Genomic DNA, 22,911 nt, shown 5'->3' on the forward strand with positions numbered 1-22,911 from the left:
GACACCGAGGCTTTTCTTTTAGGGTGCAACTTTACTCGTGCTAGCACGGGTTGTGTGGGTTTATACCCTAAAGACTGAGCTCTGAATGAAGCAGCGTGTAGCCTTTTATACAATTTCTAGTTCTTTGTCTCCCATACACAGTAACATACAGACATACAGTCTGATTGGGTGGTCTATGTTAGAGTCGTGAGGAATGTCACATACGTGCACATAGCTAGGTTGCCTTCCCTTGTTTTGAGGTTTTCATTACATTCCTTAGGGAGGGGTTCTACCACATTCCACACTTTGATGCTCGGACCCCCCCTGTTATGGGTCAAAGAGCATCATCTTGGTTTGGAGGTTTATATTTCCATAACACCATCACCTGTGTGGCCATTTTCCTTTCACCATTGCCTCAGTGAGGCTGGAGGCCATATAACCAGGGAAGCAAGGCAAGGTAGGGTTAAGCAAACTCCCCAAATCAAGCAGATAATTGCCATGAGGGTTTTAAATCTCCCAAGAGTTGAAAACCATTCTCTAAATAACTCACTGGAGTCCCAACCTTTCCAGGTCTGGATTGGACATGAGCAACCTTTCTCAATTGATCTGTGATCTCTTCTATGACTTTTCCTTCATCGTCTATCTGTAGGCAGTGGTTGCTCAGGTTAAACTTTGCACAAACTTCACCCTCAGAAGGAAGCAAGTAATCTAAGCCCAAGCGATTTTGATAGATAGCATTGCCCATTTTGGTTTGCTGCATGGCTAGTAAGTTAAGACCTCTGGCAGTTTCATCAGTTATAATTTCTACAATGGCTTGTAGTCTGATTATGCGGTTTAGCGTGTAAATGGGAGTGCAGAAGTCCCAGGACCCATCCTTTGCCCAGGTGGCAGGGCCATAATATTGGATTATACGCTCGGGAGCCCATTCATCATCTTTCCAATTGCCAGTTTATAGGGCATGTCGTTTCCTTTGAGTCTCCCCATCCCCACACACTTTGACTCCCAAATGTTCCTCCCTGGTGAAAGGGAGCAGGAAGAAAGATGGATGAATAGTCCCCAGCACACATGACCCTGATCAGCCTGGGGGAAGTATTGTATAGGCTGTCCTTCCCTATATCCAGTATAGTCCACCTGGGGCCTGCCATTTAATGGCTGCATCGACATTGTCCCGGGCCTCTTGGAGATGAAAGAAGTTAGACAAGGGGTGGGGATCTGGCTCAAGGTCATCTGGGGACCCCCGCCTTTGGGTTTCCCAGGCAGCTGAGTTTTAAAATCTTTGGCCTAGGCATGTTAAGCTTCCAAAAGGGATGGTGAACTTTCTTCCCCACCGGGCAAGGCAGTTCTTCCCAGTAATCGAGGTTTTGGGATTAAAGACAGTAAAATTAGGGGTGCCTGCGTGGCTCAGTTGGTTAAGCATCTGACTTCGGTCCAGGTCATGATCTCACAGCTTGTGGGTTTAAGCCCCACGTCGGGCTCTGTGCTGACAGCTCAGAGCCTGGAGCCTGCTTGGGATTCTGTGTCTCCCTCTCTCTCTGCTCTCTCTCTCTCTCTGTCAAAATTAAAAATAAACATTAAAAAAAAGATAATAAAATTAACGGGGTTATAGGCTCCCAGTTTACAGCTGGAGGTTGCAGCCCCCTTTTGGAGGAGTGCCGCCTTATCTTTACCTTTCCAAGTGGCGAGACGCAGCTCCAATAGAGGCAGTAAGCCCAGCGGTCACCATAACACGTGGCTTGGGATGAGGTCTGTTCACACATACACTTGTCACTGAGCCTGTATCCTTTTCACATGGTAAACCTCCACAATTTTGAACCCAAAAAGGGTTTTTGTTAATAGCTGCAAACATATCAAAAAGTACCAATACCATGGGCACCTGAGTGGCTCAGTCGGTTAAGTGTCTGACTTTGGCTCAGGTCGTGGGTTTGAGCCCCGCGCCGGGCTCTGTGCTGACAGCTCAGAGCCCGGAGCCTGCTTTGGATTCTGTGTCTCCCTCTCTCCGCCCCTCCCCAGCTCACACTGTCTCTCTTTCTCTCTCTCTCTTGCTCAAAAATAAACATTAAAAAAAAATTAAAAAAAAAAAAGTACTGATACAGGCATGTGGGGATTAGTAACCTGGGTTTGGCTGATTAATCCACCCCTCCCTGGCCTCCTGGGAGTGTCGGACCTCCAACCATTCCTCAGTTGGGAATACTGTAGGTCAAAACAAGTGTATTGACTCTCCCGTTGGCAGACAAAATAGGTGGTCTTATTGTGTCTGCAGGTCCTCAGGACTTCTCCCTGGCATGAGAAGTGGGTATGGTATAGTAAGGTCCAAGTGACTCCCTGACCTGACCTGGTTATGTGAATACACAGGTCATGTGATGAGAAATCTAGGTCTGCTGAAGGGGTCCAGAGTTAGAAGCAACCAATACCAACAGAGCATCCCATCCACAAAAGGAAGGTGAACGCTTACAGAAACTACTCACCACACTCCCAACTGGCGGGGGCGGCCTCTGCCAATCTTATGGCAAAAGGTATAGCAAGAATCATAACAGCAAGAAACAAGGGGTGACAGTACATCACAGTAAGGAAACAGAGGTAGAAGATAAGGACAGTCAATCTGTTCCACCAGACCATCGATTTCTCAAGCTTCGGCCGTGCGTAGATTAGTAAACTTCCGGAGTGATTAAAGCAGGGCTGCAGTCTCCCAGAGCCTCTGGAGTTGCAGATTGCTGCTTCTGTGTGGTCAGCTTGCACGGTGTTGATGGATCAGGAATGCTGGCTTCACTCTGCGGTAGTGAATCCAGGGACCCACCTCGGCCACTTTTATTGCAATAGGGGTAACAAAATGACAGTGAATGGGCCTCTCCAGAGGGGTTTTAGGGATTGGACATTCCATTCCTTCACCCATCCAGCATCTCCTGGTTTAAAGGGGTAAGCGTCCGTGGTCAGACTCACAGGTAATCACTCCCTAACCCAGTGGTGTAAGGTGGTTAGGGTAAAGCCAAGGGTCAGCATCTGTTGCCTTAGGGTTAGATTGCCTATCTCATTTAGATCCCCCCTAATGCCCTTGATGATGGGGGGAGGGTGCCCATAAAGGATTTAATAAGGAGGGAACCCCATCTGCTTAGTGGGTCTATACCTGATTCTTACCAAGGCTATTGCCAACACCTGGCATAGTTTACTTAATTGCAGCTTCAGGGTTTGGTTCATTTGTCCCACCTTCCTGGAGCTCTGGGGTTGGTGTGCTGTGTGTAGCTTCCACGTGATCTTTAACCCCTTTGCCACCAGCTGCACCACCTCAGCCACAAACGCTGGCCCATTATCTGATCCCACAGTGATAGGGATCCCAAATCGAGGAATGATTTCTTTTAGAAGAAGTCGGGTCACTTTTCTGTGCCTTTTCTGTGCCTTTTCTGTGCGAGAAGGGAAGCCTTCCACCCCGCCTGAGAAAATGCACACAAAGACCAACAGATATTTACAGCCTCGGACCCGGGGGAGCTCGGTGAAGCCCACCATCATATTTTCAAATGGGGCTCTCCTGACACTCTACACCCCAGGGGTGGCCTTGGGTTCCTGGCATGGGTTATTCCAGGCACATGTTTCACATTGCTCACATACTGCTCGGGCTATGCTGGAGAGTCAAGGGATGTAGAAATGTCAGCTCAACATAGTCTCAAGAGCTGTCCAGCCAATTGGTTTCCTGATGGAAGTGCTTGACAAAAGCTGGAGCTAGGGCCTCAGGAATTGCCACTCAGCTGTCTTCAAATTTCTACCATCCACCTGGGAGGTAGCTTCCATTTTGCAGTCTTAAACCATGTACTTTCATGTTGTGAGTAATTAGGGTCCCATTCTGCCGATGGACTAGGGAACAGTGCGGCGATTAAAGCTGCTGATTCCGCTGTTCCTTTGGGGGCTGCAAGTTTTGCTTCTCGGTCTGCCTGATAGTTTTCCCATGCAACCGTGGTGTCTCCCCTTTGATGTCCCACACAATGCATGATTGCCACTCTTTTAGGGGCCCACACACCATCTAAGAGTTCAAGGATTTCCTTACCATACTTTTTGTCTTTCCCTCCTAAGTTTATTAGACTCTTTTCTTTATATAAAGCCCCATGTACGTGGAGGGTGGTGAAGGCATACTTAGAGTCCATGTATATATTAACACATATCCCTGCCACCAGTTGGAGGGCTCGGGTTAGCACAATGAGCTCTGCCTTTTGTGCCAAAGTCCCCTTTGGCAGGGGTTTGGCCTTAATGATAGAATTTGGGGTCACCATGGAGTAACCTGCAAGGCACTCTCTCTTTCACAAAACTGCTACTGTCAGTGAAATATTCAGCCTCAGGGTCCTTGAGGGGCCAGTCCCTTAAGTCTGGCCAGCTGGAGAACACCTCATCCATGACTTCAATGCAGTCGTGATCTGGCTGGCCCAGCCCGACAGGCAGTAGAGTTGCAGGGTTTAGCGTCCTCACTACTTCCAGATGAATGTGTGGGTTCTCACACAGAATTCCCTGATATCTGGCTATCCTGGCATTGGTTAGCCAGTATTGTCCCTTGCATTCTGTTAACGTCAATACTGAATGTGGCACATGGACTGTCGATTCTTGTCCCAGAGTTAACTTGTCAGCCTCAGACACAAAGAGTGCTATGGTTGCGAGTACTCGTACGTAGGGTGGCCAGCTCTGGGCAACAGAGACAAGCTGCTTGGAGAGATATGCCACCGGGTGATGCCATGACCCCCAACATCTGGATTAGGACTCCCACCGCAATGCCAGTGCACTCATGGACATATAGGAACAAAGGCCTGGTCATGTCTGGGAGCCCCAAACCAGGCACATTAGTGAGGGCTCACTTTATTTTCTCAAAGGCCTTCTGCTGTACCGATTCCCACATCAGGGGCTCCCACTCTCCCCCCTTTGTAGCTTCATAGAGGGGTTTCACCAGGACTGAAAAGTTATGTATCCAGATTCTACAGAAACCTGTGACCCTGAGAAATTCCCGAACCTGACATCAGATCAAGGGGACAGTGACTGAACAAATGGCCTGCTTCCTCTGTGGGCTGAGTTGGCACTGCCCCTGGGAGAGGTGAAAGCCAGTGTTCTTGACTTTCTTTTGACAGATTTGGGCCTTTTTCCTTGAGACCTTATAACCAGTTTCCCATAGGAGGGTAGGGAGCTGCCGAGTTCCTTCCATGCAGTCCTCCTGAGACCTCAGCCAGCAGTAAGTTGTCTACGTGCTGAAGCAAGACATAGCCATGTTGATCCACTGGGAAGGCTCTTAGGTCTGAGGCTAATGGAGTGCCGAAAATAGTTGTGGAGTTTTTAAACCCCTGAGGCAATCTGGTCCAGTTGACCGGCCCTTGTGACCATTTTCAGGATTCTCCCACTGGAAGGCAAAGATTGATTGGCTCTTGGGGGTCAAGCAGTTGCAGAAGAAGGAATCTTTGAGGTCTAGGCATGTGAAGAAGGCAGCTTTGGTGAGGTAAGACCTAAGAGAGTGTATGGGTTTGGGACAACAGGGTGCAGCGGCCCGGTTTACTCCCCGCAGGTCTTAAACAAGCTGATAGTCATTGGTGTCCGGCTTCTGGACAGGTAGGAGGGGTGTGTTCCAAGATGACTGACAGGGTTAAAGCACCCGTGTTTTAGAAGTCTCATCAAGTGCTTCCGTATTCCCATCTGTGCCTTACAAGGGATGAAATATTGTTTCTGGTGGATGGGCTCTCTCCCTGGCTTTAGTTCTACAATTGCTGGAGGTATGTTCTGGTCCAGTCCTGATGGGTTGTCCTCAGCCCACACCCCCAGTATGCTGAAGGGCAGCTCAGGTTCCTGTTGTGGCTCTTCCATGAGGCTGTAGAGGCACCACTCTTCTCTTTGGGGAATCATGAGAGCCATAATCTTTGCTTCTGGTTTCTGTAGGGTCAGCCTGTCCCTGAGAGTTGAAAGTTATCTGGGCCTGCAGCTTTCCCAAAACGTCATGCTCATTAAAGCCACGGGGCAGTCAGGGAGGTAAAGGAATTCATGGATGACTTCATGCCTTCCTAAATTGCATCATCGAGGATGCAGGAAGGGACGGTGTGTCCGACTTCCTGTGGCCCCCTCAATGGTGGCTTGTCTCTGTGAGAGGGAGCCCACGGGTTGGGTCACCATCGAGTGTTCAACACCAGTATCCACCATGAAGTCGATGGCTTGGCCCCCCACATTCATTTGGACCATAGGTTCTTGGGGGACTAACAAATAGAGCCTGGTCTGTCCTAGTCCTCCTCATAGTCCTCCATGGTGGTTAGCCCCACTAAATCATCTTAGGGGGCCCCATGTGGCCATGATGCTGGCTGGTACCAACCCTGGACCACATGGCCTCTTTCTTTCTGCTGAGAATTATCTTTCTGGAAGTGTTCTGACTGCTCCACCAAGGCAGCAGCTAACAAGTCTGCCTTTTTCTGCATCTTCCAGCATTCTTCCCTCCGAGCTGCCTGGTCATGTTTGACAAACACATTAGTTGCTACTTCCAGCAACTGACCAGCATTCATGCTGGTGAAACCCTTTAGCTTTTGCAGCTTGCACCCGATGTCCCCTTGGGCCTGACCTACAAAAGTCGCATTGACCATCTGCTGGTTAACGGGTGCTTCTGGACCAAAAGGGGTATAGAGACAAAATGCCTCACATAGAGTCTCATAGAACTGGCTTGGGCTCTCCTTGGGTCCCTGGAGAACTTCTGATGTTCATATTTGCTCATATTTATGGCCTTTTCCCCCTCTTCCTTCATGCCATTTAGAAGGGCTTCTTGATACCGTTCAGTCCTTGTGAGCCCTCCATCTACACTTGAGACATCTGGGTCCCATTTGGGGTCCTCCCCAGGTAAGTGAGTTTGAGCATAAGCCTGGGTGTCTAGTGTCCCAGCTGGGGCATTCTCCTCTAACCATTTTAGGGCCACCTGGGTAATTCAGCGACGCTCCTCCATGTCAAAGGGGGTCAGGAGGAATTGGCTGCAGTCCGTCAAAGCAGGTTTATGGGTTTGGATTAGGGACTGCATTAGTTCAATCATAGCCTGGGGCTTCTCTGGATAGGAGGGAGTATAGTGCTTCCAAGTTGAGAGGTCCGTAGTGGTAAAGGGTTGGTACCCAAAAACACGCTAGCATTCTCAGATCTGGCTTTCCTGATCATAATAGATGGCTCCCCTAGTTTCCCTCATGGCATCTGTAGGGCTCCCCAGTGTTGCTGCAGGGAGGGGCTATCTCCACTGGTCTGATCTTCTAGTTGCCTTCTGGGAGGGGCATATGTGATTAGGACCGGTGGTCCAGGTGAGCTGGTCACATCTGGAGAGGTCGGTGGTGCTAGAGGTGGCAAGGCCTTGGGACTAGGGGCAGGCTCCGATGGGGTTTCAGCTGAGGCAGCCGGAAGCGCAGGTGGCAGTAAAGGATACAGTGGGGCATATGGCGGTGGGGTTTCCACAGGTTCTCCAAATGGTATGGGTTTTTCAGTTTTGGGCCAGCATTTGGAGGAAGCCATGACACAAGCCATCATAACTTTACAGTTCTCTTCAATATAGACTTTTAGCCACGGTGCTTGGGATAGGACCAGGTCTTGCCAATGGTCAGTGTAAAGAAATTGGTCAGGGTGGCCTGGATCCCCCACAACGATCCTGAACACTCGGCCAACTAGTTCCTTATCAAGTGAGTCCTCAGGGGACCAGGCCACCCCAAACAATGGCCAATCAATTTCACAGAATGTGCAGAGCTTTTCAGGAGTTAATTTCACACAATCATCTCTTGAATATCCCTTTTTGAAATTCCTCAACATAGACTCTAGGGGAGTCGGTTTACTCTGCTTTCCACCCATTTCTTCTCCTAATGGACAACTTTCATGCACAAGAGAGGGAAAAGGTGGGGGGGCTAACTTGGCAAGGACCTACACTCGCTTTGTCTATTTCCAGCTGCTTTCCTCTTGGAGATATTTCAGGTGCCTCTTAGCATTGGCGGCTTCAGTACCATTCCCTGACCCAGATCAGACTCCTGAAGAAATCTCAAGCCACCTTAAGCCCTATGAGGTTGGCATAGAACCACGGATCCAAACTCAACACTTGCTTTGGCCCCTTGGTCAGGCTGGAAACTTTCCCCTGTCCATCTCATTCATGCACAGTCACACAGCAATTCCAACCCCTCCCCCCCCCCCCCCCCCCCCCAGGGCCCAGTGCCTTGGAGTTGCAGTTTTATTCCTTACGGAACTAGTCGGGCAACTCCAGGAGGTGATCAGGCTCCTCTTCTGCCTCTTAGGGGTAGGTCTACCAAAATGAACCCTGGTTCTAACCAGTCTGAAGGGCAGCGCTCCCTGAGCTGGTTCCTGGGCCTCACCTGGTTCCTTTGTGCATCTGGGGTCCTTGCCTGGGCACGCTGGGAGGGGCTAGTCTCCTACAGATCAAGCAGTCCACTGGTGCCAGGTGAGGTCACCTCTCCCGGTGCCCTGAGGTTTGCACCTGGCAACAAGAGAGGTAAAACACCATCTCCACCTCCTGGATGCAAACCCCAAGAAATGTAATGGGAGCAAGGTTTGCACAGAAAGTCGTGACATGAAGGCTTTTCTTCCCAGGAAGCAACTTTATTTGTGCCAGCCAGGCTCAGTGGATTCGTGCCTGAAAGACTGAGCCCTGAGCGGAGTGGGGTGTAGCCTTTTATACAATTTCTACTTCTTTGTCTCCCGTACATGGTAACATACAGACATACAGTCTGATTGGGCGTTCTATGTTACAGAGTCATAAGGAAGGTCATGTACATGTACATAGCTAGGTTGCCTTCCCTTGTCCTGAGGTTTTTGTCACATTCCTTAGGGAGGGGCTCTACCACATTGCGACTGCCATAACAAATTACCACAAACTGGGTGGCTTAAAACAACTGAATTTTACTTTCTCATAGTTCTGATGCCGAGGAAGACAAAAATCAAGGTTTTGGCCAGTTTCCCTCCCTTAGGCTCTGGGGTAGAGTCTGTCCCTCACCTCTTCCAGCTTCTGATGGCTCCAGGCATTCCTTGGCTGGTGGTCCTGTCACTCTAATTTCTGATCTTGTGGTCACATTGTTACCTCCTCTTCTTTCTCAAAACTCCCACTACTTCTCTTTTATTAGGTTATCTGTGACTGCATTTAGGGTCCACCCAAGCAATCTAGGATAAGTTCTTCCTCTCAGGACCCTAAATTTAATCACATCTTATACCATATAATATTCTCAGGTTCTGGGGATCAGCATGTGAACCTATTTTTTGAAGGGGCCACTAGTCAGCCTACAACAGCCCCCTAACCTTCTCTGCCCTGCTCTGTGCCCTATGAAGCTATTACTGTGATGACATGATTTGGACTCCTCAGTGCACTGGCTCGCTGTTGGGTTTGGCCAATGGGAGGCATCAGCAAGTATCAGAGGGTACGGGGGAAAAAGGGGTTGAGGTATTTCTTCTTTTTTCCTTGCTTTAGCACCATGGTCTGGCAGCAGCCATTTCCCATCATAGATATAACCTCCTTCGGGACTCCTACAACACTAATTTGGTACCCTTGTCTCTCTCTCTCTCTTTTTTAAGTAGCCTCCACATCCAGCATGGAGCCCAATGTGGGGCATGAACTCATGACCCTGAGATCAAAACCTGAGCTGAGATTAACAGTCGGATGCTTAACTGACTGAGCCACCTGGGGAACTTCCCAGGTCTCTTTAGCTTTAGACAACGTTTCCCTTGTCTCTTTAGCCCTGGGTTTCCACTGTTGCTAGTCCTCAAGTGCTTCAGTATTCCTCTTAAGTTCCTAAACCCTGCCTACATCCTTGTAAGTATGTCTTCATCAAATTATTTTCAAAACCCTAGCTGAGTGTACCTTCAGTTTCCTGCCACGATCTTGCCGGATATAGATATGAGGCAAAAATTTAATTTACAGAACAGACAGACTCAGGTTGCCTTAATCTAAGTTTAAGTAATGACAAGTGGGAACTGGAAGGTGATTCAGCACACAGTACAGTCATAGCAGCTGGGTTATCTTGTGGCCTCTTCCATAGTAAATATCTGTTGCTCTGTACTCTGTCAATTATTGGGACTCTCTGCTTCTGCTGCCCTTGCTACGAAGAACTTTCTATGCTTTTCTCTATCTCACAGCTTTTACTGCCTCATGGTTTCTGCTGCCATGTGACTTCAGTTTTCTTCCCTCCTTCTGTGTCTTTTAGCTTCTGCCCATTGCTAACTGCTGACTCCCTCTCTGTATTTCATAGTCAACTGTCCCAAAGGACTTGACTGGTTTGGCTGCTCACCATCAAGGACAGACAATTGGGCAGAGCTTTCTTGGCAACCATCACATCATCATAGGTTTATTGTCCTAGATCAGGGGCCTGCTCCTAGAATAAATGGTTTTGTTTGGAATGGCAGAATAAGTTGGTAAATAATTTGGTTTCCTGTCTATTAGAAACCCAAAGGGTGTTAAGGATGTGGCAGGCATTCTGATGCTTTCAGGGGATTATCAAAACCCAGATGAGCTTCTGTTGTCCAGTTTAGGATTAAGCCTAGTTTTGAACTGTTGGTTCAGAGCCTTTTTACCACCAAGGATCCTTTTAATTATTTTTATTTTCTTCCAGATAAACTGCACCTTTGTGGAGGTAATACATGAATTCTATCAGTTATAGTGATGATATTGACAAAATTATTCAACGTTTTTTTTTTTTGTTGTTGTTTTTTTTATTTTTGGGACAGAGAGAGACAGAGCATGAACGGGGGAAGGGCAGAGAGAGAGGGAGACACAGAATCGGAAACAGGCTCCAGGCTCCAAGCCATCAGCCCAGAGCCCGACGCGGGGCTCGAACTCACGGACCGCGAGATCGTGACCTGGCCGAAGTCGGACGCCCAACCGACTGCGCCACCCAGGCGCCCCAATATTGACAAAATTATTATCAGTTAGGATTATCTTCTAGAATGCACTCTTGGACCTTTGGTGTCTTGGCTTTGAGCCAAGAGAATTTAGGAAGTGGTGGTCCCATTTAGAGAAATTGACCCTGAAAATCTTAGCTTATGTTTTATAGAAAATAGAACTCAAGGGGCACCTGGGTGGCTCAGTTGATTAAGTGGCTGACTTCAGTTCAGGTCAGAGTCTCACAGTCTGTGAGTTCGAGCCCCGTTTTGGGCTCTGTACTGAAAACTTGGAGCCTAGAGCCTGCTTTGGATTCTGGGTTTCCCTCTCTCTTTGCCTGTCCCCTACTGCTCTATGTTTCTCTCTCTCAAAAAATGAATAAACATTAAAAATACACTTAAAAAAAAAAAGAAAATAGAACTCAAACCAAGAATTAATGCTTGTTTTATTTAGGAGATGCAATCCCAGGGCAGCAAGAGTGAGAGAAAAAGGGAAGAAAGACAAAGAAAGATGGGAAACAATGCAAGATGATGTTTGAACAAACTGCAGAGACAGTAGGCATGTCTGCATGTCCGTGCAGAATACCTCCAGATGCTATGTGCTGGAAACATGCTCAGGTAAGTGCTTGGGAGGGAGAAAGGAAAAGGAATCCATCTTTGTGATTCCCTCCCATGTCCTAATTCCCACTGATCAAGATTTACCACACCAGGAGTAACCTTCCTCATACTTCTAGTTTATATGATATGTTCCCCTTGTTAGCCTCTCAGCAAGCCACATACTCTACAGTATGGCCTTTAATCCTGGTTGGGGAGTACAGAGAGAAGCCAGAAATTCATGGTGTGAAGCTGGCAAGCCTGGTCACGCAGTGGCAGTCAAGGTAGGGACCAGGCTGGGAAAGTGGCAGATAAGTCCGGCCTTAGGTTGGGGGCCTACCTGGGCCCAAACAAAGCAAGGCAGCTGCAGCAGTGGCAGAGACAAAATAAGTGACAAAATGATAAGAGAATCTGATGAGGCACATAAGATGTGTCTGGTACACTCAACATTAGAAGGAAGGTTAAGGCTGAAAGTTGCAGCTATGACCAAAAGGCAGTTGGTGGCTGGGGGGCAGGGAGGCACCTGGGTGGCTCAGTTGGTTAAGAGTCCGACTTAGGCTCAGGTCATGATCTCACTGCTCCTGAGTTTGAGCCCCGCGTCGGGCTCTGTGCTGACAGCTCAGAGCCTGGAGCCTGCTTCAGATTCTGTGTCTCCCTCTCTTTCTGCCCCTCCCCTGCTTGTGCTCTCATGCTCTCACGTGCTCTTTCTCTCTCTCTCTCTCTCAAAAATGAATAAACATTAAAAAAAATAAAAACAAAACAAAACAAAAAAACAAAAGGCAGTTGGAAACTCAGAACTGGGACTTCCTCCAGAAAGACAGTATTTTGAGGGTTATAGAAGGAAACACCAGAGAGAATTATATTCCCAGACAGCATAGAATAAAGGAGTAGGAACATGGGCGTTGGAGACAGGCAAAGCTATGCGTAAGTTGCAGCTGTGTGTGACCTTGAGCAATTTACTTAACCTTATTAAGCCTTAGTTTCTTCATCCATAACTGGGGATGATGATACTATAGAGCTCATGCTTCTAAAGCATTTGGCACAGTGCTAGGCATACAGTAAATGCTGAATAAACTGTGGCAATTATGATCATTAATATCATTCCTGGATGAGTATAATCTTCCCAGTGCTCTCTCTTCTCCAGACTGACTCTGCCAGTGCTGGTCCTAAGTGGAGCAGCATGGGTGGCTCACGCCTAAGTCCTTTAAATACTCTCAAGGGCAGCTGCCTCTGGATCGTCCAACACCTGAGGTCATGGCACCCCTGTGCAGGTTGGTGGCCTCCTACAGAGTGCTGATACATTCAGCCCCAATAAAGTAGTATCACAACCCATTATTTTTGGTACCTAGGTAGTTGGGAGATTGAGACCCAAGTTGGGCTTCGAGCTGGGCATGGAGCCTGCTTGAAATTCTCTCTCCTGATGCCCCTCATCTACTCGCTTTCTCTCTCTCTCTCTCTCTCTCTCTCTCTCTCAAAAAACAGAATAAAATAATGTACGTAAAACAGTATACTCAATAAATGACAGGTTGGTTTATTATTATTTTTTTTAATGGCTGTACTTTAGGAATGGAGAATGACTTTTCCCATGGGAAACAATCACATAGCCTCCCCAGGGAGAAAAATATAAGCCCTGATTTATTGGGACAGCAGAGGTAGGTCCTCTGGGATAGATTAGTGGGGGTAGTCACATTACAATTTAATAAAGAATTTTAGGGGCGCCTAGGTGGCTCAGTCAGTTGAGCAGCCAGCTTTAGCTCAGGTCATGATCTCATCACGGTTTGTGAGTTCAAGCCCTGCATTGGGCTCTGTGTGGACATCTCAGAGCCTGGAGCCTACTTCAGATTCTGTATCTCCCTGTCTCTCTGCCCCTCCCCTGCTTGCATTCTCTCTCTCTCTCTCTCTCTCTCCCTCAAAAATAAATAAACATTAAAAATTTTTTAAAAATAATTTTAAATTTAATTAAAGTTTAAATCCTTATTGTGCTTTTTTCCTTAAGAGTTGACTTTATGGATTCTCACTAGCCAAATTTGAAACAATCATATCACCAAAATTTTGTTGTATGGCTGTATAAAAATGATGGTGTATAAAAAGAAAAAGCCACACATTCAAAGTGATTAAAAAGGGGGAGGAGAGAAGAGATGGGAAAGAAATAGGAAAATAAAACCTTCTCTTTTACAGAAGAATGCCAGCTAATAAATGTTAAAGAAATGATGAGGCTTAAGAAAAACAGTTATGCAATCCCCAATGTAAGAACTCATTCAATCAAGGACTATGAGTGGATGATAAAACCTTGAGTGAAAGGTTGATGGGTGTTATGGGTTGTATTATGTTTCCCAAGAAAGGTATGTTGAAGTCCTACCCCTAGGACCCTAGAATGTGATGTTATTTGGAAATAGGGTCATCGCATATGTAATTAGTTAAGATGAGGTCTCTAATCCAGTATGACCAGGTGTCCTTTTAGAAGATGGTCATGTGAAGACACAAAGACACAGGGAGAAGGCCATGGGAATATGGTGGCTGATGTGAAGTGCTGCCGTTGCAAGCCAAGGAATGTCTGGGCTACCAGAAGCTGGAAGGGGCAAGGAAGAATTCTCTTCTAAAGTTGCACAGGGAGCCCTGCCGACACACTGTTCTTATACTTCTTGCCTTCAGAACTATAAGACAATAAATTTCTGTTGTTTTAGCCACCCAATTTGTGGGTACATCCTTACAATAGCCCTAGGAAACTAAAAACAGTGGCTAACAGAATAGACACAGGATAGCAGTGCACCAAAGCATCACCCACATATATGAAAGATATGGTTTTCCTAAGGAGAGCTGTCAGTTACCGCTTAATCAGGTATCAAACTTAACATCACTAATAGTGGGACAAGCTGACATTATGTGCCTCCTGATATGATGCACACAATCATATGTATATGATATGTGTATGTGTATCATATGTGTATGATAAGGTACACAATATCACTTTGATCGACTGAATGCAATAGACCCAGATTCTTTCCGTCCCTATCCACACCCCTTTTAATGTGACTTTGCAGCAACTCCCATCAAGAGGTAGAGTTTATTTCTCTACCACTTGAATATAGGCTGGCTTTGTTATCTTTGTTGGCCAACATAATGCAATTGAAGTGACAGAGTGCTGGTTCTAAGCCGAGGCCTTGACAGACATTACATACTTCCACTTTCTTTCGGATCCTTCCTCTTCCATGAGAATAGGCCAGGGCTAGCCTGCTAAGTGTGATCAGTTAATGGAGCTGAGCCCAGTCATCCTAGCTGATGTCATCCTAGACCAGCAAGCCCCCAATCTGCCAAATGACTGCAGATCCATGAATGAGTCCAGCCAAAATCAGTTTAGCCCAGCCCAGATCAGCAGAACTACCTAGTCAATGGCTGTTAATAGAATGCCACTGAGTTTGGGGGTGGGTTGGTATGCAGTAGTAGCTAACTATTACAATGATCTAAGTAATATTCTTGCCAAATATGTTCAAATGGAAACTAACCATGAGGAAACAATTAGAAAATCCTGGAGCATGGGACATTCTACATTACAACTGGCCTGGGTATTACAAGTCAGTGTCATGAAAAACAACAGTGAAAAAGTGAGTAGACTGTTCTAGATAGACTAGAGAGGTTTTTTAATCTTAATACTAGTTGAGATTAAACATTTTGAATCAGCTAATTCTTCATTGTGTGTGTGTGTGTGTGTGTGTGTGTGTGTGTGTGTGTGTGTGTGTGTGTTGGGGGGATTGTCTGTGTATTATAGGATACTTGGCAGGAATCCATGGTCCCTATCTACTAGATGCCAGTAGCACCCCCAGTCATGACAATGAAAAGCTGGATGTTCACCTTGGCACCCTGGACTAGAGACAGAATCAAATGTAATGTATGGACCTTGTTAAGATCTTAGATCAAACAAAAAAAGATGGCCATAAAAGACATTTAGGACAATTAGAGAAATTTCAATGTGGAATTAAAGATATTGAATCATTAATTTTCCTAGGTCTGAAAATGGCATTGCATTTATGTGGGATAATGCCTTTATTTTTGGGAGATGTATACTGAATTATTTTAGTGAACCATCATAAAGTATTCAACTCACTTTCAAATGCTTCAATGCATAAAAATGTGTATTTATAGAAAGAGACAGCAGAGATGACAAAATGTTAACAATTGGTGAATCTAGGTGAAGAATATAAAGGCAGTCATTGTGTCATTCTTGTGACCTTTGAAAATATTCAAAATAAAAAGTTGGGAATAAAAAAAGGAGTCCATCTCACCTCCATTCCCGAACTCCTTAACTAATGTGATACAAAGAGTAGGCTTATAGTAAATGAATCTCGGTGCTCATTCTGCATTGCGTGGACAATGAGCTAGCTCAAACCAGGTATGGGGAGGAATGGAGCCTGAGGAAAGGGGTTTCTCCTAGGCTGAGGAGCTGTCCACACGCTCAGCTTCCCGTGGGACCACTGGCTTTGCTTATGTTAACATCCCATGGGCCCAAAAGTCTAGATGCTGGGCAGTTTGTGTGTTTCCCAGGCGACCCTGGTAAATAGCTGGCACTAACATCCAGGCTGCCTAATGCCAAGACAGTCTGATTCTTCCTTTCACTGATAAGGCTTACTCTCATACTTACCTGTTCTATACAAAGAAAAGATCAAAAGAGAGGCAGAGTTCCCTTCCCTGGAACACAACCCACTCCGTGAGGTCAGCAGGTCAGCCAAGGACAATAAGAGGATCTTCCCTTCTCTTAATGACCTTGACTTTGTAAGTTTCTTCTTTCCATAGTAAAATCCAATTGTTTAACCTATACTATATGACACAGTGGAATTCAAATCAAGCCCTGATACATTAAAGTGGTAACTACAAAGAGAACCATCATGCAAGAGGGCTAGTATTTAAAACAGAGACAAAACTCAGAAACCAAAAAAGGAAAATGTTGATAAATGCTTTGGTATAAAACATTTAAAACTTTCATATGGTAGGGGTGCCTGGGTGGCTCAATCAGTTAAGCATCCAAGTTTTGATCTCAGCTCGGGTCTTGATCTCAGGGTTGTGAGTTTAAGTCCCGCACTGGGCTCTGTGCTGGGCATGACGTCTACTTAAAAATTAAATTAAATTAAAAAAATAAACTTTCATATGGTGAAAACTAATATGACAACAGTGATAACAAGAAAACACTGTAAATAGAACCAAAGGACAAATGGCACAGAAGAAAAATAACTTGAAACCCAAGAGAAAAAGTGCTTATTTATTATATAAAGAAAGCTTAACAGTTTTATGAGGAAAACTGAAAAACGGGCAAAGAATATGGACAATTATTTTATAAAGTAAGTATGGCAAAAACTACTCGGGGGAGAAAACACAACTCCATTAGGGCTTACAAAGTGCAAATCACAACAATGTGATACGATTTTACCTATGAGATTGACAAAAAGTTGCAAGTTTGATAAAACTCAGTTTTAGCAAGGATATAAGTGAACTTGTACTGTTGGTAGAAATGTGTTCTGAACAACTATTTTGGGGTTACAATATGGAAACATCTAATTCAATCTTAAATGTACATATATTTTGACCTAGCAATTTCACTTAAAGGAATTTACTCTACAGATAGAGTCATACAAGTTCCCAATGATTCATGGAAACATTGGCTATAATACCAAAAAGTGGAAATGATTTAAAAGTTCCTCAACGGAGCAATGGTTAAATAAATTATGGCATATCCAGTGATTAAAAGATCTTGGAAGATCTACATGTATTGACATGGAAATATTTCTGACATATTATTAAATGAATGAAGCAAGGTATGGGTGTTTAGGAAAAACCCAGTCTTCTTCCCGTGTGTCTCCTTTGCTCTCACACTACCACCACACTCACAATACTCTGATACTAGATATGTGGGAGTTTTTCCCATGCCAACTAATTCTCTGTGAATTAGGATACCAGCTGGGTATCCTGCAATTTAATTCAATTCTGGCCCTACCTATAGATAGAGTAAGGTCCCACAGGTTAGGGGCTCAGTCTCATGTGATTGCTCCTGACTTCAGGTGCCATTCTCAAGTAGTAGGTCCCTACGTTATTCACAACTTCTGTCTTGGCTACAAATCAGAGTTTCCCATGACCTCTTAACCCTTTGGATTCGATTACTTGCTAGAAGAGCTCACAGAACTCAGGGAAACACTATGTTTGCCAGTTTATTATATTATAAAGGATAATGTAAAGGATATAGATGAACAACAGCCAGATGAAGAGATACATAGAATGAGGTCTGGGAGGGTCCCAAGTACAGGATCTTCTGTCCCGAATGAGTTGGGTGGGCTGTGTCAACCGCCCGTTAACTGGATGTGTTCACCAATCTGGAAGCTCTCTGAACCCCATACTATTGGGATTTTCATGGAGGCTTCAACATGAAGGCATCATCAATTATTAACTCCATTTCTAGCCCTTCTCCCCTCTGTGGAGAGTGAGGGGTGGGGCTGAAAATTCCAAGCTTGTAATCATGGTTTGGTCTTTCTGGGGATCAGCCCCCATTCAGGAGCCATCCAGGAGCCCACCTCACTGGAACAAAAGACATTGCCAGGAAATCAAAAGGATTTAGGAACTTGTGTCAGGAAGTGGGATCAAAGACCAAATATTAGAACAAAAGATGCTCCTGGTGCTCTTATCACTTAGAAATGTACAAGGGCCTTAGGAGCTCTGTGCCAGGAACTGAGGGGTTAGAAACCAACATGTATATTTTCTATTATCTCACAATAGGACACTGTATATTATATGACCTGCTTTGTATAAAAATGGTGTATATATTATATATGCTTATGTGGAAAGAATACACAAATAGTTAACAGTGCTTATCTTGGGATAAGAGTGAGATTTTTCTTTCCATTTTAAACTTTAAAAAATAATTTTTAAAGAGAGAATGTATACAAGTAGGGGAGGGGCAGAGAGCGAGGGAGACAGGGGATCCCAGAGAGAGAGTGGGGCAGAGGATCTGAAGCGGGCTCTGTGCTAACAGCAGAGAGCCCAATGCCGGGCTGGAACTCATGAACCATAAGATCCATGACCTGGGCCGAAGTCAGCTGCTTAATCAACTGAGCTGCCCAGGTGCCCTTCCCCTTTAAACTTTTTTGAAGTTTGAATTTAGTTGGTGTCTCACTTTTACAATGAGAAAAAACATACACAGATTGTGCCTTGAAACATCTTTCAAAATGTCAATCAGTACCCCTTCTGATACTTTTGTAGAAAAAATATTTTAATTACTGAAACAGGATGAGGCTGTGTGTAGGAAGCATGATTTTAGCCGGGGATATGCAAATATGCAAATAATATTGATCCATTGCAACCAGTTGTGTGATTTTTAGACCCTGGGAAGGTTGGATCAGGGCAGTTACTAACTTTCTTAAGTACTGGTCATTCACCCTTTTTAAATTGGCCAGGCCAAATCTTCTGCAAGAAGACTTCTACTAGAACACGACAGTAGCCCAGCAAGGAAAAAACAACGTGGCGTGAAATTTTCTTTCTCCCTCTTCCTTTTTCCCTCTCTCCTGAGTTTCTTCAGGGACATGGAATTAAAGACATAAACATGATCCCAAAGCACCAATGATACAGCAAAAAGTTTCAAAGATGCTTGGATAATTCTTGTTCTTTGTAAATGCACCGTATCTGTGTCTGGCTGATCCTCTTTAAAATACCCAAGGTACTAATCTGAGAGGACAGCCTCTATCAGGGGAACATTTTCTGTTCCCAGTGAAGTGGCACATTCAGTTCTTGGTGCAGGCTCACTTAATTCCTATTAGTCATTTCACAGCTGTATCTTGGGAAGAGAAAAATCTCAAATACTTTTGGCTGATTTCACTAAACTAAAAACAAGACCTTTCCTCTTTTCTCATAGTTCCCGCTTGTTTACAAGTTTCAAGTCAATCTTTGTCTATCTTTGTGGATATTTCTCCTAAATGTTTTAGTTGTCTGCTGGTCTATCTATCCTGTTTCCACTCTACTTGTGTACCCAGAATTGTTGCCATAACAGAGCAGGTAGATGTTGGGTTACCCACCCAGTTTGTCATTGAATTGGTGGTACAATTTTTGTTTGGTGGCTTCTGATTCTAAGGTTGTTCCCCTGAACAACACGGCTTAAAAGCATAGGTCAACTACCAAGTGAGACACTGGAGTTGATCAAGGTTTGTCTGTTATTTTTTAGGTTGTTTAAGGACATTAGATGAATGCACAAATTTGTTATTGTAGGGTTGCTATGAATACTGAGGATGCACATACGGGATTATTATTGTAGGTTGATTTGTGACAGCTGGCCCTGATTTACGTATTTCCTCAAGAAGATACTTTGAACAATTATTTAAATGCCTCCTCTCTGCAATTACAATAATAATGATAATGATGATTTTGCAACTGAATATGCAATTCAGGGCGCATACACTCAACTACTGTTTTTAGCTTGTTTCTCTTTTTAAGGTGGTGTCAGCTACTGCTGTCCGGATTGTTGAAGAACAAAGAACCATTTTTGTATTGAGGGTCACTGAACTACATGACAAAAGTAATCTTAGGTCAATAAAGGAAGTTATAAGAAAAATAATTATTATAGTTAGTATTTAAAGAATGCTATGAGCAAGTTTTTTTTTTTCTTTCTTTTTCCTTGGAGAGACATATATAGCATTTTCAGAACTTAATTGCTTTCATTTATTGAAGTAATTTCTATGCCCAACGGGGGGGGGGGGGGCTCAAACTCACAACCTGGAGGTCAAGGGTCACATGCTTCAGTGGCTGAGCCAGTCAGGAACCCCACGACTTATCTGCTTTTAAAGTTAACAACAAATACCTGATTCAGTAATTATAAATATCTGACAACGGTTTTATTCTATAGCATAGTCCATTAAGGAGCAGCAAGCAGAAAAGATGATGAAACAGAGGAGAGAGGTCTGTGTTGTGGGTAAGGGGGACAAAAGACAATGAAGAGTGAAAGGAGTCAAGTCAGATGCACAAGGAACGGGGAGATGCAGAAGGTAATGAAAGATAAACAAGGGGTAAGAGGAATAGGACAGAGAGTCAGTGATAGCATGGGAGAGGAGTGAAGGAGATAGGTAGGAAGAGAGGGGAAGAGAAAAATGGGTAAAGAAGGAGGAGAGGTGGGGCACCTGGGTGGCTCAGTCGGTTGAGCGTCCGACTTCGGCTCAGGTCATGATCTCACAGTCTGTGGGTTCGAGCCCCGCATCAGGCTCTGTGCTGACCGCTTGCTCAGAGCCTGGAGCCTGCTTCAGATTCTGTGTGTCCGCTCTCTGCCCCTCCCCCACTCATGCTTTGTCTCACTGTTTCTCAAAAATAAATAAATGTAAAAAAAAAAAATTTTAAAAAGGAAAGGAAAAAGACCTAGTATGGGGGATTTAAAAAAGCATTTCTGTTTGCTTTTAGGATGAATGTGGGGTCTCTAGAGCATGGCGTTTACACTGGCATCACCTGTTATCAATTCTCCCTGAAACACAACTTTAAGTACCAAATACTTTTCATTGTAGACCTGGTGGACAAGGTGGGAAAGTTAAAATGGGAATCTTACGACTAAGTGGAGGTCCAAACTAGCTGCCATTGCTGCATCTGGTTTCCTGATGCTTACTTCTCAAGACAAATTCCAAAGGGAGAAGGAGAGCTTAGCTGTCAGGTACCAACAGCTTCCTGTAAGCATAAGGGGGAAAAGTTCTCAACCTTGGCTGCACGTAGAAATCTTTTGAGAAACTAAGCACCTGGCTGGCAGAACCAGCCCCAGCCAGCATCTTTGGTAAATAAAGCCACATCCATAATTTTAAGGGAAAGAAAAAAAGAGAAACCTTTTGAGAAACTTAATGTATCAATGCCTAGGTCCCACCCCTGATATGTAACTGTTTGGGGATGTGGTGTGGGAAGTTTTAAAAGCTCCCCATGTGATTCCAACATGCAGCCAAGAATGAGAGCCACTGCTCAGTGGCATCTCTCTGAACATGCTCACCAGAGAATCCCATTATAATGCTGGTTATTTTTTGGGCTCTTAGAGCAGTGACCTGAACATGAAATTGCATAAAGTTAGGCCAAAGGCCAGAGGTTCTTGACCTTTGTGCTCTACCTTTCGTAAGTGGCATTGCTGGAAGTTGGTTGTAGAGGTGGAGGGACAGGAGATGATTTTGAGCTTATTTGGAAATATACAGGAAGAAAATAAATGAAAATTATCAATGTAAGGTCTCTATAAAAATTTGCATTTGAGAAATGATTTGGTCCTGTTCCAACAGTATGAAGGCATCTGGTGTCTCTCTGAAGACAAACTTCAGTTGACCTCCTCCGACTGATCTGAGATGTTGGGGAACCAGGAGAACTGGTTTGCTTCTTTTGTGTACTGTGCAGCTCAGCTGAGTCCCTTGTCCCACGACATCCCTGTTCCCTTACTCTCTGACCTGCTCTGCATGCTGGATCTGGTTCTCTTTTCTAGTGCAGAACCACCTAGAACTCACTGTCACTATGCTCTTCTATTTTGGTCATTTTGTAGTTCTCTGTTTCAGCTAACACTGAAACTTATTTAACCCGATCATCAACTGTGCTGATGTCCTAACGCAGAAAACATAAAGAAGTCGTCCCCAGTCAGCCTGATCCTTTCATGTCAGGTGACATAGTACATATTTCCATTTAAAGTGGCTTTCTAGGGGTGCCTGGGTGACTCAGTCGGTTAAATGTCTGACTTCTGCTCAGGTCGTGATCTCACAGTTCATGAGTTCAAGCTTCGCATCAGGTTCTGTGCTATCAGCGCAGAGCCTGCTTGGGATCCTCTGTTTCCCTCCCAACCCCCCACTCTCTCTCTCTCTCTCTCTCTCTCTCTCTCTCTCTCTCAAAAATAAATAAACAAAAATAATAAAGTGTCTTTCTGGATCCAAAGTTTCTTAACTCAGAAAGGGATTCTCATATGATGACCTTCATGTGAAAGGGGAAGAAGAGGTTGCCTTACAGACTCAGAGGGGCTAACACCTGTAGGTCTAGTCTAGATGAGTCTACTATATTCTAGATAGAGCTTTAATTAGGAAAGATATTTGGCCTGTGTCCTTATGGAGATAATGCTACTGCTAACCACCACTATGGCCACTATTGTCACTTTGTATTTTATATTTATATGCTAATCCTTTCTGGCTATTTGTATATTTAACCCATTTCATATTGGGACTAGTTGACTGTGACCTCCTTAATAAGCTAGGTATATTCCCAGCACCTGGCACATAGTAGGGGACCAGTAAGTATTTACTGAATAAATGGATGCAAGTTGAAGCAGTCCAGGTGATGAAGACCAGGACAAGGAGGTCATGAGCAGGGGGGAAATGAGAGGAGTTACATTTTCTCTTTCGCAAAAACCATGTTGAGCTCCTGACGGTAACAATGGGACAGAAGCACTGACAGATCATGACTTAAGAATTCCCTTAACCTCAAACACTTCTTTTGCTTAAAAATTTTTTTAATTTATTTTAATTTTAATGTTTTTTATTTTAG

At 44.7% G+C, this 22,911-nt stretch overlaps 1 protein-coding gene and 1 long non-coding RNA gene across 4 annotated transcripts in view; one reads left to right on the top strand and one right to left on the bottom strand.

The window, feature by feature from the left end:
• Nucleotides 1–22,911, bottom strand: part of LOC122211612 — a 56,871-nt gene that overhangs the window by 14,153 nt on the left and 19,807 nt on the right. The window lies entirely within an intron of this gene.
• Nucleotides 11,297–22,911, top strand: part of MKLN1 (muskelin 1) — a 212,545-nt gene continuing 200,930 nt past the window's right edge. The window contains exon 1 of the mRNA XM_042924831.1: nucleotides 11,297–11,433. Within this exon, the coding sequence (XP_042780765.1) occupies nucleotides 11,408–11,433 (26 nt within the window). The 5' untranslated portion in view covers nucleotides 11,297–11,407. The remainder of the gene's footprint in view (nucleotides 11,434–22,911) is intronic.

This window comes from Panthera leo, chromosome A2 (assembly GCF_018350215.1).
Source record: "Panthera leo isolate Ple1 chromosome A2, P.leo_Ple1_pat1.1, whole genome shotgun sequence".
NCBI classification, from domain to species: domain Eukaryota; kingdom Metazoa; phylum Chordata; class Mammalia; order Carnivora; family Felidae; genus Panthera; species Panthera leo.